We start from the raw sequence: 15,389 nt of genomic DNA on the forward strand, positions 1-15,389 counted from the left end.
AAAGGTAGATGTGCTCAAAATAGAGACAGTCAATGGTCAAACTAGGATGTGTTATACTTCATTAGCTGTATACCAATGATTGTTTGAAATGTGTTACTATAAAACATTTGGACAAATGTACTTTTTTGATGCCAAACACCAAGATAATAGACACATGGGTGTCACTAAAGAATAATATGCATTTTGAAGATTTACACAATTGTTTTCTCTTTTAATAATGCTGTCTTATTCTAAAAAGACTATCTAACTGGGTTCCCCTTAATAGGCCTATTTTCTTGCCTACATTTTAATTTTTCATATAAGGAAAAGCACTTTAAACAACAATGTGTCTCTTGAGGTGTCTCAGTAATCCTTATTTAATACTATGAAACATTCTGTGTACAATTATGAATGTGTTTGTGGCTCTGGGAATGCTTTTAACACAAAATTATTTCAGTCTTGATGGGCATAGACATTGAATAGCCCACACAAAATAACATAGGTCTCAAAAATCTTGATCAGTCTGGAGCTGTTGGAAGGCCAACATCTCCTTTTGGGTTTTAAATCAGGACTGAAATCCCAGAGTGTGACTAAGGATTAATCCCACCGAGCACTGGCCTCATTCCAGTGATTGATTCTCATTCAAGTGAATATTGATTGTCCCCATTTAGGGTTTAAGCCGCCATTTGTAACATCAGCCTGATAACTCTCCCATCTCACTCTCTTAAATCTCTTCCTTTTCACTGTCACATTTCAGTACAGGCCTGTAGGGATGACTATCATCATGATTTGGCTTATTCTTTCTTAATTTTCTTTGTCTTTATTTGGCCATTTTGTATGGAACATTAACAAAACACAGGCCACATGTTTTTGCTTTGGCCTGTTGTTAACCCTCAATCACTTAATGTGATGCCTGCTCTCGCCTTCTAATCTGAGAATAATGCACACCTTTATTTGTGGGCAGTTCATAATGGCCTTAATTGTACAGCACTGTATTGAATTAACTGTTCAGAATACCTCTACTATACATACAGCCATTATTTTAACAACATTGTTTTTTGTGAGACATTGGCAGGCCTGCAAAAGAAAAGATAGGTATGTTGTGAGTGCTGGCTATCAAGTGAAATCTTTAAATATGAAATATAACCCATAATATGGTTCTATCATACATCATTCTTCATAAATCATGTCAGCATAATAATGATAGATAAAGCTGCAAGCATGCAATTCACTGGGTCGAAACAGTCCGGAAACAAGACTGGGACATCTTGTGCAATTTGGATTTTGTGAAAACAGTGATGTTACTGCTAGATCTGCCAAGGGTTAGACGTATTAACTCAAGTTTGAAGACATCCTGTACACTGCAAGACTATTAGGTACCTAATGTTATTTAATACAACAGCCTTCATAGTGTTTTTTAAGGGTGATTGATTGCTTAAGGCCATTACATTACAGGACTTGATGTAATGTTACAGGACTCCATGTACAGTATACTTATCAGGCCTCCCTGATCCCATAATGCTGGTCTTCTTTTCATTCCAGAGTTAATGAATCATCAGTCCGCAGGTGATCTTTTCCTACCAAGCCCCATTCTTCTGGAATCGTCTTCCCATACAAATCTTGCTAGCTCAATCGATTCTTTTAAAAGTAAACTCATAACACACCACTTAACATCTGCCTTTCATCACCTAGTTTCTGTCCTTAATACTATGGTATATACGATTAATTAATTATGCTTTTAATTCAAGTGGGTTGTAATTGAAAATGCATTGTTTAAAATGTTTAAATTCTTAGCTTATGTATACACTCAGCTGTAAAATCTAAATGGGCGTTTTCTGTGGGTAGATCCTGTAACCATGGGGTTAAAGGTAATGTGTGTCTCGTGGACATTTATACCATGCATACAAACAAAATTAAAGTAAAATGGCGACCATGAATCTTATGTCAAAAAACATGTCTTGTTGTTGTTATTGTAGATGGTATGACATCACTAAATTTAAATATTAAAGGAATAGTTCAAAATGTTTAAAAGGTGTCATAAACCGTTCCTGTAACTGTGCGTGTATTTTTGATGTAGAAATGGGCAGGTTAGCTTAGCTCAGGTAGTTGTGTTGTAGGCTACTCTGTCATTTAAAAACAAAATACATACTGGAAGAAAACCAGGAAGGGCCTGTGATGGTCACGTAAGTATTCAGATTCTAAAATAACAATGTGTTAAAAAAAAGGAGAAAGCAACATGATGTGATAAATACAGTAACTAAAGTCCCTGCAAGTACGCAGGAATGTTTAGTGATGTTATAAAGTTAATATTTTGACCTGCTCCCCTTGACTATCAGTGTTTGAGCTAATCTAACCTGGATGAGCGGCCTTTGCCCATTTCTATATAAAAATGCACACACAGTTAGGAACAGTTTCTGTCACCTTTTTTTGAGCTAGCGAGTGAGGCTAAAAGCAAATTATTCCTTTAAGGTGGCTGTCCTGGTAAAGATAATGGAAATTAGTGTAATGGAGTTAATTTCATTATCATTATTTTTTCTTGAGATCCGCATAACAATCTATTAAAGCTAATCTTATCCCTACTGTTACATTATAGTTTCTGATTAGATTTTGTAGATCATTCTGAATATGCAAGGTTACAGCAGTTAAAATTTTACTTTTTACTTCACCAAATGTATCAAATAAATTTTCATGAATAAAAAGAATAAAATGGCCTCTAATTTGTGGTGGAATTTAAGTTTAAAGTATCATAACATAGACATACTACTGGCAAGTACACGCATCTCAAAACAGTAGCCTGCTTCAGTTAATATACTCAGTTACTTTCCATTATTGGGAACCAGCATTGTTTGGAATACTACTGAATTCTATACTGCATATAGAGACACCTTGTGGTTGCTCATTGTACTTGTCCTGTATTTGTGCACTGATATTGTTTTCCTTTATTGGGAACCATACACGCCTTTCTTTGCAAGGTGTACAACATGCTGACAAATTAAAAAACTTACGATGATTCACCATGGGAGGGGTGAAGTGGTGGTTAAGTGCCTCTTATGCCTCGTTTCCACCGAGTAGAGCGGGTCGGGTCGGAGCGGTTCGGTCCGGGTAGTTTGGCTTTTCATTTGCCAAAAGTTGGGTAGGGTACGGTTTAAGCGCACCTAACCGCTCTGAGCCGCTCCCGATCTCAGTACTCCTCCGTAGGGGTACTAGCGGCCTGAAAGCGGGCCGAAAATGCATGAGAAGGCGGAGCTACACACTGCCGTCATTTGATTGGTCGAAAGAATCATTTCCGTCATGTGTAGATCTCGGCAAGAGTGAAGAGAGTCTTGTGTTTTGGCGAAAATGTGAGCACAGCTCTGTTTATTGTGTGGTGTTTTTCCTCGTCAATAAATTAATCAGTTGGTTACACTGTGTCCCATAGTCACGTAGCTGCTGCAGCCAGCACTGTTCGCTCACTGTCTCTATGAGTTGCGCCGAGCGGTCTCTGTGTGTTTACGCCATAGATAGTAGTAAAATACACGCTCACAACAACACGGGGGGAATACATAAAGAAGCGGCTGGTTTGAATCATCTCCGCCGTTTGTAGTCACCTCGGCTAGAGTGAAGAGAGTTTTGGCGAAAATGTGAGCGCGGCACTGTTTATTGTGTGGTGTTTTTCCTCGTCATTAAATGAATCAGTTGGCTACACTGTGTCCCACTGCTACGATGTCACGTAGCTGCCGCAGCCAGTGCTGTTCGCTCACTGTCTCTATCAGTTGCACCGAGCCGTCTCTGTGCTCACAACACGGGGGGAATAAATAAAGAAGCGGCTGGTTTGACCAAGCAAAAACAAGAGACCGCTGGCTTGACCACAGTTGTTCCCACAGCCCGATAGTTTGACCCACATTCTGGCGTCGGCTATCGCAGTCCAGCCTAAACCCCGCCCTACCAGTAAGGGTAGGGTCGGCGGTGGAAACAACACCGAGATTCTTAAAAGTGAGCTGTCCCGCTCTGAGCCGCTCCGATCCGACCCGCTCTACTCGGTGGAAACGAGGCATTAGTCTTACAGTAAATGAGAAAATATTTCCTTGTTGTAAGACCTTCCATGAAAATGCTTTGCTTTGCTTTAAACATTTTACTGTATAAGATTATTAACAATATTGACTGTAAGTAATTTGGGAAAAAGAAGACTACATCATGTTAATGTTTTATTATACAGGAACCATAGTCTTATTTATATCAGGAGGAAGCTACTCAGTATATTCCTACCTTAATGTTTACACAGTTTGATCAAGCTTACTTTTTTGCTTAATTAGCTCTAGTTAAGAAAGGTTTTCTATGCCACTGACATCATATTAGTTTGAATTTAATTTGACTGAAATAAATTAAATAATATTGAGTTGAATTTAGCTGCAGTGCAGATGTAGGTTATCTTTACTTGTGGTATTTCCTTGTGGGTTGATCATTAACTACATTATTTGCTTAAAGGTTAAACATTTTCACACTCATTTTCACATTCAAATTCACCTATCAGCATGGTTTATTTGTGCATCCTGATAGATTTTCAACCAAACACAATATAGGATATACAGTGTACTCTCTATTTTTCTCTCCCTCCCCTCCCCCTCCCACACCCACATCTTTCCTACAAAAGACAACTCTACCTGCTTGTGGGACCAAAGGTACACAAGTGTCTAACCCTTCAGTCATTGAGCAGTGACTCCAGCAACACTCTTGTTCTCTGGTCACCCACCTAGCAAAATGTCCCGTGACTATTTTGGATTCTCCCAAACAAGGAGCAGTGCAGAAAACGGCACAACCACTGTTGCCATCAACAATGCAGCAGATATCTCTGTTATTGTGATTTACTTTGTGGTTGTCTTGGCTGTCGGAATATGGGTGAGTTGTACAGCCTCTCTTTGGACCATTGTTCTAACACTTAAATAAACGCCTCACCAGTTTTACATTGGTGAAAGAAAAAGTTTGTTAAAATTAAAATCTGTGAAATGTAAAGATATTCTATCTATATCGTTGTTTTGTTTTTTGCTTACAATGATTTATATGTTGGAGAAGTAAATACAAATATCGCACTGAAACATATCACTATTAGCAAAACCTTTTGAGTGGACTGATATTTTGCAATAGTTCCATCTTACTCAAAAACCTGGTTTACCTTTGTTTTATATCAAATCAGAGGGCTTTCCAATATCATAATGCACATATTTAGTTAAATGAGTTTAATCTGTGAACAGTAGTGTTACTGTGATATTGTTGTGCATTTTCTCTTTTTTCCACTTTTTTTAATCACTGTTAAAACAGGTGTGTATAACATGTTTAATTGTTACCATTAACAAACATGCAGTGACTGTTGAAATCAAGTCTGTTTGTGTTGTGTACAAAGTCTGTTTTGTATTTTCTAAAATGAGCCCTTTCTCCTGTTGCAGGCTATGGTCCGTACGAACCGAGCCACTGTCGGTGGCTTCTTTCTGGCAGGGAGGAGCATGGTGTGGTGGCCGGTTGGTATCTAGTTCCTCAGAATGAGAGAAAATCTCACTCCAATACTTTAAGATTTAGGATCTTTAAGCTCTGTTACACTCTTCCAAACGGCAGTATTTATGGCTGAGAAGACACATGCTGTTGGAGAAGTTTGTGATATTTTAATACAAATTGGTAGTATAATATTGTGATGGAAGTTCTGTCAAGGTTGGAGGTCAACTCAGGTGGAAGAATATTTCAGGAGACTTGGATGTATTATGAAGCAATATTTATTACAGACTTGGCCAAGGAGAACCGGACTGAAACTCTCGTGACTTGCACTTCAATTCTGACAAACTCATGCTTAGAGCTGTGTTTTAACCTCGCGCTATCTCTACCACCTCCCCGGCTCGGGCACCAAGCGTACCAATGTTTTGGTTCAGAGCTGAACACAGTGAACGAAGAAGGAGATGAGACTTTATCTATACAACTGACCTAAGTGCCTCCTGTAAAGGTTCCAAGGCTGACCTAGAGTCTGAGAGACAAACACACAAGATAGGCATATGACCTATGAATCTTTCCCATTAATATTACAACTAAAGACACAAAATTCCCTCACAGATATGATGCAGTTTGTCATATTGGTTCATCAGGTTGTCTCTATTATTACTAGTGTGTAGTGATACCGACTACTTGACATGCTATAACTATGTCAGTCAATCCTCTTCTCTAATGTCAGTTCAAGCCCTTTTGTTGGTATCAAATGCATCCAAAAAAAGGGGTAAGAAGTGTCCAAATGATACCTGCATATTATTTATAAGTATAATTATGCAATTCACAGATCGGAGCGTCTCTCTTTGCCAGCAACATTGGCAGTGGCCACTTTGTTGGAATCGCTGGGACTGCTGCAGCTTCAGGAATAGCCATTGGTGGATTTGAATGGAATGTGAGTATTCACGCCTGATGTGCCATTACCCCATTATCACCTCTTACATAAATGTATTTTAGACCTGTGATACAGATTTGATATCTCTGTCGGGTGAGCTGACAAGTCTGTAGACTATGGATGGAAGAAACACAAGAGCCACATAACTAAATGTTGTCTTTTTAGGAATTTTGAGGAAATTGCTGTATTGATAATTCATTGCATGCATCCTTGTATGTTTGTGTGTTTCAGGCTCTTATAGTGGTTGTCATTCTGGGATGGCTCTTCGTGCCCATCTACATTAAAGCTGGGGTAAACAACAGAAAGGCCACATGTTGGACATATAAAACACCTTAATCTTCATACAAATAAATGTTAATTTCCTCTATCAAATTATACATTCACAACAGTTTAATCCTGTATTTTGTGTGAGTTCCTAATGTAAATCTTTAAAGGCAGAATGATAGGGCCTTTGTTGCAATGCAGTATTTTCTTTTTCAGCACAGAGCAATAAAATAAAGGAGGAGTAGGAGGTCATAAAAACAACAACATTAGTGTGGAGAATTAAGTGAAACAAACAAAAGTATAAATCTAATTTATTATGGATGTGTTCAGGTGGTCACCATGCCCGAGTACCTGAAGAAGAGGTTTGGAGGACAGCGTATTCGCATCTATCTCTCAGTGCTGTCCCTCTTCCTGTATGTTTTCACCAAAATCTCAGTAAGTCACTGTGACTCCACACCTGACAATCATTGATGACCCATATTTAAATTTACCACAATTGTGTTTTTTTTTAATCAAAAACTATGTGTTTTCTCCATTCTTCTCCACTCAGGCAGACATGTTCTCCGGTGCCATTTTTATCAACCTGGCTGTCGGGTTGAATATTTACCTGGCTGTTATCATGCTTCTATCAATTACTGCACTATATACGGTCACAGGTCTGTCCACTTAGGATAAATTCACTTCCTTTTCTCTCAGATCACTCATAAACCTCGAACCAGATGTCTTGTCTACTTAACAGTATGAGTGGCACCAGGCTGAGTTGCAAAGCCTTCTCAAAGCCATAATGTAGCCTCTCTCCTCTTGGCTTGTTTATCTGTGATATGTTATTGTGGTTTATAGCCTGTGAGTTGCGATAAGCAGTAAGAGGCCTTCTGCTGCTGTTTTGTAATAATGGAGTCTTGCCAACTTTAGTTTTGCAGAATGATCACTCATGTAACACCGAGCTTAACCTTGCATAATTAGGCCTGATGAATTGGATCATGTAGAAAAGCTAAATCGTAGTTTATTTTTTCCAATAAGTTCAATTATATACATTTGAATGCAGAATGTATACATTGGTAACGTCCCATATTTCATCTCAGGTGGATTGGCTGCAGTGATCTACACAGACACCTTACAGACCATCATCATGGTTGTTGGGTCATTCATCCTCATGGGCTTTGGTAGGTTCCTTTTTATCTTTATTCTCGTTTTCATAAGCTGTTATGACGAGACAAATCTGTCTGTCTGTGATAGCAAATTGTTGTAATGTAAAAAAAAAAGAAAAGAAAAAAGAGACTGTAAGTCAGTTTAACTTGCATACTTATCTTTAGCGTTCAATAAGGTGGGAGGCTATGAAAACTTCCAAACGCTCTACATGGAGTCGGTCCCTGCTATCACAGGCAACATCAGTGCAGAATGCTTCGAGCCCCGGGCAGACTCCTTCCACATTTTCAGGAACGCGATTACAGGAGACCTGCCGTGGCCTGGTCTTGTGTTTGGTCTCACCATCCAGGCCACCTGGTACTGGTGCACTGATCAGGTTAGTCCAGCAAATGGGCGGCACTGTTTGGTGTGACCGCTGTGATTGTGGTGATATTTTATTGTGCAGACTCGGTGACAGCTACTTGAAAAGAATAGCAACAATCTAGGTCATTAGCACACGCACTGACGTATACAATTGTTTCCTGGACATTTGTAAACACTTATGCAACTTTTATCTTGCTTGTTTTTGCCAGACTCACTCAAGCGGTCTCAGGTGACCTGTTGTAAGAGGACAGATGTGCTTTTAGTTAGACTTGAAAGCAATCCCAGAGACTGAGATAAGATTAACCGGCACACTAATGGATCTCGATGAAAAAAAAGAGATATGTTGATATACTACATGTTGACATCCAACACAAACATAATCACATTATGGTCAGCCTACTTTCTCCAGGTTCTGTTAATAAAAGAAAAAGTATTGCTTTCTGGATAAAGTGCTTTATTTGGATAGTTTTTTTAGTTGAGCCTGAAAGACAGAGAGAATAGTTGAGTCCATTACAACCATTTTATATCCATTTACCCATATTGCCATTGATTGAATCATGTAAGTATTCAAATTCTTTTAAAGTATTAAAGACACTTAATATGCAGAATAGTCTCTTTCTGTGTTACATTATGATATTATTGAATCATCCTTTTGAATGCATTAACATATGAAGTACCTAAAGGTGCTGTTAGGCTACTATTGCATGTTTTGTATTTAAAATATAACAAGTTGTATCTAAGTACATTAATTGAATTAATGGTTAAGTTACTTTGTAGCACAGCATGATACTACTTACCCTTTCCCAATTATTGTTTTTTTAGGTGATTGTCCAACGCTGCCTTTCAGCCAAGAATTTATCTCACGTCAAGGCAGGCTGCATCTTATGCGGCTACCTGAAGCTTCTGCCCATGTTCCTCATGGTTTTCCCCGGGATGATCAGCAGGATCCTCTATCCTAGTGAGTGTGTTCTGGTTTCTGAAGTTGATATTTGTGACTGACTGGTGTAAGCTGAAGCACTGATGTAGCCAATGCACATCTTACCACAGACATAATGGTGGATTTAAAAATATCTTAACATTCTGCTGATCTTGTTCATTTTTTTAAATTTCTAGATGAGGTGGCTTGTGTGGAGCCGGCCCAATGTGAAAAATTCTGCGGGGCCAGTGTTGGCTGCACCAACATTGCTTATCCCAAACTGGTGGTGGATCTCATGCCCGATGGTGGGTGGCTAAATACCTTTGTCTCGTGAGCTGAAAGTGAAAGCGACAGTTTTTCTCCTTAACCTTTCTAATAGGTTATTCTTTCTATGACAGGTCTGCGTGGTCTTATGCTGTCAGTGATGATGGCCTCTCTGATGAGCTCGCTTACCTCCATCTTCAACAGTGCCAGTACTCTGTTCACAATGGACATCTACACAAAGATTCGCAGCTCGGCCAATGAGAAGGAACTCATGATTGCCGGGAGGTAAGACATTTGTTTGGGGTTCAGTTGGATTGGAATTCATATGTGCAGCACTGCTAGGTTTATCCAAATGTGTGTGTGTTTTTGCCTGTGTATAGAGTGTTCATCGTGGCCCTGATCGGTGTGAGCATAGCATGGATCCCTGTGGTGCAGTCAGCCCAGAGTGGTCAGCTCTTTGACTACATCCAGTCCATCACCAGCTACCTCACACCACCCATCGCAGCTGTCTTCATGCTCGCCATCTTCTGCAAACGTGTTAATGAGTCTGTGAGTTTCCACTTCAAGCAAATTTCAGTTTTGAGTTCAATCTACAGCCCATTCCGTATTGTAAAAACAAGTATAATAATCTACAGCCAATCCAAAAGCTCTGTTAGGGTTGTACTTAGGAACAGCGGTGCACTAGCTGAAATGTCTAGGGCTCTTCAAAGTGATTACAATATAACTTGCTAGGGATATAAATGTGCACACTAAATAATCCATCCAATTATTATAGGGGAGAGTGGATTGAGTAGTGCCACCCCTTGTTTCTAGAAAACCATAGAAGAAATTGGAAATGTGACCACATATTTAAGAAGAGCCATCCATTTGACTCATCCTGTAAATAAGGGAGACACATGGAATAATACATAAGCACATTTAAGCTCAAAAAACATTTTTTTGCCTTTCAAAGTAACATTTCCATGATCAAGGTTTTATGATTATTGTGTCTGAACAATTATAGACACGTTTGAAAACATTTGACACATGTTTTAGTGCTTTAGTATGCTACACTTTGTGTCTATATAGTTAGCATGATGTCAGCCCTAAACTACTGCATCATGCTAATTATCCAAAATTCTGGGGTTGGGGTGATTTGTGCCAAAGGGCCTGGGGTGAGTTATACAGTCAAGTGCGAAAGTTTGTGAACCCCTTGAACATTTTGGAATTTTATTTATTTTTACCATTAATAATTCATTTTTATCAATACCAGTATTTTTTATATGAAATAGCAGGTGTTTGTTTATCAATTCAACATTTTTCTTTCCCAGAAATAAATTGTTAAAACAGATAAAACAAATTATTTGACAAATGTTGTATGATCAAAAGTTTGTGAACCCTAAGCTGCATTGCTTAAATCGAGCAAGTAAACACAATCAGATGGGCCAAATTGAGTCATGAAATGGACCAATGTAGTGAGAGATCTTTAGGGAAGAAATTGGGTGGCACTAGATACAACAGAGATAACACCAGGTCAGTTTAGGCTCACCAAAGTGAACCCATACAGGTCAGACATGCTAAAAGGGAACCCAATCTCTGAGGATCTCAGGAATAGAGTTTTGATGCTGCACATTTGTCTGGGGACAGCTATAAATTATTTTTTTTAAAGTTTGAGCTCCATCGGTCCACCGTGAGGCAAATCATCTACAAATGGAGAGCTTTAAGAGTGACTGAACATCTGCCTAGAAGTGGACTTCCTTCAAAAATATCCACAAGCGCCACAAGATAAGTGATTTTTCAGGTAAAAGCCAACCCAAACATTACATCTAGTGATTTGCAGACCTCTCGTGCAGCATCTGGGACAGATGTGCATGGTTCCACAATAAGAAGAAAACTCAGTCAACATGGCTTTCATGGGATGGTTGCTGAAGAAGCCTCTGCTCTCAAAAAAGAACAAAACTGTTTGTCACAACTTTGCCACAGAGCACCTGGAGATACCTGAAGTCTTATTCTGTGGACAAATTAGTCCAAAATTGAACTGTTTGGTCATAACCAAAACCGCCATGTTTGGGCAAAAACGCAATTCTGCCTACCACCTACAGAACCTTCTCCCAAGTGAATAATGGTGGTTTCAAATTGTCTGCAAATCTCCAGATGTAATGTTTGGGTTGGCTTTTACCTGAAAAATCACTTTTCTTGTGGCGCTTGAGGATATTTTTGAAGGAAGTCCACTTCTAGGCAGATGTTAAGTCACTCTTAAAGCTCTCCATTTGTAGATGATTTGCCTCACGGTGGACCGATCGAGCTCAAATTTTTTTTATGAATTTATAACTGTCCCCAGACAAATGTGCAACATCAAAACTCTATTCCTGAGATCCTCTGAGATTTGTTTCCCTTTTAGCATGTCTGACCTGTATGGGTTCACTTTGGTGAGCCTAAACTGACCTGGTTTTATCTCTGTTTTATCTAGTGCCGCCCAATTTCTTTCCTAAAGATCTCTCATTACATTGGTCTATTTCATCAACCAATTTGGCCCACCTGATTGTGTCAACCTGCTCGATTTAAGCAATGCAGCTCAGGGTTCACAAACTTTTGCACATACAACATTCGTCAAATAATTTGTTTTATCTGTTTTAACAATTGATTTCTGGAAAAGAAAAATGTTGAATTGATAAACAAACATCTGTTATTTCATATAAAAAATACTGGTATTGATAAAAATGAATTAATAATGGTTAAAATAAATAAAATTCCAAAAGGCTCAAGGGGTTCACAAACTTTCGCACTTGACTGTAAGTAAGTAAGTAAAATATATTTATAAAAGCACATTTATAACAGTTTGCACTGTCCAAAGTGCTATACATAGTGCATTCAGTATAGGTAAAAAATGAAGGTAAAATGAAAGTAACAAAAATAAAAGACATAAAGCCCAGACATCCACATATAAACAAAGATAGTAGTGCAGAGGTAAGATGGTTAATGGGGAGGAAAACAGATGGGTTTTGAGCCTTGATTTAAAGGCAGAAATGGAGGGGGAATCACATATGCCATGTGGCAGTTGGTTCTACAAGCGCGGAGCAGCTAGTGCAAATTACATTTCTGAGAGTTGTGCCATTGGCATGGCTGTATACGCTGGTCACCAAAAGAAAGTGATTGTCTACAGTAGCTCAGAAGAGACTGACATCTGCATTCCACTTAACGACACCACTGATGAGAGTTCAGATGGCCAGAAAGATGATGATGGTGACTTTGTCATTGTGAGCTTTGCAGGTAAAACCATTAGATCTGCTAGGCCTTGTTTAAGAAAATTGATTTTCAATCTTTGTAAAATATTTACTTTATTTACTTTAAATAAACCTTAAATAAGTAATTGTCTAATGGATTTTTCTGCATTACAGTTTATGAGATATATATCAATGGCACAATATACCCCATGATATTCTCTCCAAAGGGACAATGTACACCACACCGGGGGCAAGTTGTGACAACTTTTTTTCCGAAAGATATATTTCTTAAACAGTTTATTTCAGATCCAAAGTTATTGTTGCCGGGGATGCACCATATCCTGAAATATACATACATATTTTAGTTGGAGACATTATTGTCAAGGCCTCACTTTAAAGTCACTTTGAGTAAAAAGTGACACAGCTCCCCCCTCTCTCCCCTATATAATATATAATATTATTTTTTATATTTTTAATCTAGGGACTAATCCAATGTCCCTGTCACACAGAGAGACAGGAAGACAGACAGACAGACAGACAGACAGGTAGACACATAACCATTGCCATTGTGAAGTGAACGTTTGGGTTAAGTCATATAAGCATATAATATATAATAAGCAATCCGTTGTAAAGATCCTAAGAAATAACTGGCCAAAGGTCCTGGTATTACATATATTTTACTGCTTCCTCCAACGTCTTGTGTAAACGTGCATCATCTGACCATGAAGCAATTAAATGACAGTGCAAGTCATGTTATCTGATGTTGTGTAAACATTGTTGATATGATTCTTATTCTTACGATCATCCCATTTTACCCAAGCTTGACTGAAGTCATGCACTCCATTAGTCGATCAGTATTAGTTATCAGCATATTTACACAATTCCCAGTCACATTAGAACATATCAGTGAGAGAAGGTTTTTTAATAATCTCTAACATTCACTCTCACTCATGTTGCTGCCATTACTACCTTGGTTAATTTCTCCTGCCAAAGATCCAGCTGTATGGTTTCTTGCTAATCATGTCTACCATGACTTGAGTTGTATTATGTACAGTATATTTTATATCTCAGTTGTATTTGTCTGTCGGACATAATTATTTACATGCATCAAGAGAAGAACATTGGATACAACATCCTTACCATATTTTCGAAAGCTGCAGTCTCCTTTTTATCCATGCTAGCGGCATTGCTCCAGAGATTGCAATTTTGGGTCAGTTGGTCTGTCCACCACTTTGGTCCGGACCTGAAATATCTAAACAACTATTGGATGGATTGCTAAAGTTACATTCATAGACCCCAGTGGGAGAGGACTACAGACAGTGGTGATCCCCTGACTTTTCATTTAGTGCCATCAGCTTGTCGACATTTGTAGTTTTTAAGTAAAATGTATCAACATCTATTGAAAGTATTGTCATGAAATTTGTTTAATGATCAAATTACTGTGAAACGATTGACATTCCGATCAGATTTAGCTCAACTTTGTGTTTAGTGCAGATTTTAGCATGCCAGCACATCTAAAGTTAGTGGGCGAATATAGTAAACTCTCTTAAAAACATCAGAATGTTAGCATTATCATAAGCATGTTGCCATGCTAATCTCAAAATTTAGCTCAAAGCACCACTGAGTGTACATACATACGACTATAGACTCTTAGCCATGTTTATATAAACATTGCTGTGTAAACTGACAGTTTTCCCTACTTTTTGTCTTTTCTTCAGGGTGCATTTTATGGCCTTATGATTGGCCTGTTAATTGGCCTGTCCAGGATGATTGCTGAATTCGCTTATGGGACAGGCAGCTGTGTGAACCCCAGTAACTGTCCTACCATCATATGTGGAGTCCACTACCTCTACTTCTCCATGATCCTCTTTGTTATCTCCTGCGTCATCATACTGGTAGTCTCTCTCATGACCAAACCCATCGCAGACAAGCACGTACGTGACCACTGTTTGAAATGGGCTGGTTTAAACAATCTCCCAAACATGACCAATGCATACACTGCAATAACCAACATCACAAATATCTGGTTTCAACCCATGTGTTGTCTTCTTTGTCTAGTTGTATAGACTGTGCTGGAGCCTGAGGAACCGTACAGAGGAGAGGGTGGACCTTGAACAGGACGCTTGGGTTGATAATACAGATTCCAAAGATATGGGCATCGAAGGTAAGCAGGCATACATGTAGAACATACTGTATATAGGTGGATTCACACTTGCACGCACACAAGCAGGTTTTCTTCATTGCCTTTGACTTGTCGTCCATCACAGAACCCACCGAGCGGCCAGGCTTGTGCAAGAGGTTATTCTTGAGCTTCTGCGGCCTGGAGCAGCAAAGTGGCCCTAAACTGAGTGCAGAAGAGGAGGCAGCGCTGCAGAAGAAGCTCACAGACACCACAGAGGCACCTCTATGGAGGAACGTTTGCAACGCCAATGCCATCATACTCCTTTGTGTGGCAGTTTTCTGTCATGGTTATTTCGCATGAAGAAACTCGACAACGCCTGTTTCCCTTTTTGGATAGTGTAATCTTTGTTAAAGTGATAGTATTTTATAAGAATGTAAATTATGACCACATGAACTGTTGCCCACAAACCTCTTAGATAAGATTATAAAAAAAATGTCTGTACTGTATCATTATTACTGTACCTTGTATGGCTACATAACTCCTCCAGCATGCCCGTCTAAAACTCAAAATTATTCAATACCGTTTCTCTACACAAGTCTGGAGTACATTTATTTTAAAGTACATCACTTTTTATTCCAGTACAGATGAAAGTATTCCAGTGTTAACATGAGTTTTCTTTCCCGTCTTAACTGTTGTTTTTGATTTCAACCATAATCAGCGAAGGCAAGAGGATCT

General features: G+C 38.8%; 1 protein-coding gene across 1 annotated transcript; it reads left to right on the plus strand.

Annotated features, from left to right (window-relative positions):
- Window positions 1-6,970: 6,970 nt before the first annotated feature.
- slc5a1 (solute carrier family 5 member 1) lies at window positions 6,971-15,014 on the plus strand (the record flags this gene model as incomplete). Its single annotated transcript, XM_080046158.1, has 11 exons — window positions 6,971-7,075; window positions 7,191-7,296; window positions 7,723-7,803; window positions 7,954-8,162; window positions 8,972-9,107; window positions 9,263-9,370; window positions 9,464-9,614; window positions 9,710-9,878; window positions 14,251-14,466; window positions 14,591-14,696; window positions 14,800-15,014. Exons 1-11 carry the CDS (start codon window positions 6,980-6,982, stop codon window positions 15,012-15,014), a joined length of 1,593 nt encoding a protein of 530 aa, XP_079902284.1. The 5' UTR covers window positions 6,971-6,979.
- Between the last annotated feature and the right edge of the window lie 375 nt (window positions 15,015-15,389).

The sequence above is a fragment of the Ammodytes marinus genome, assembly GCF_949987685.1.
Source record: "Ammodytes marinus genome assembly, chromosome: 18".
Classification (NCBI taxonomy): domain Eukaryota; kingdom Metazoa; phylum Chordata; class Actinopteri; order Uranoscopiformes; family Ammodytidae; genus Ammodytes; species Ammodytes marinus.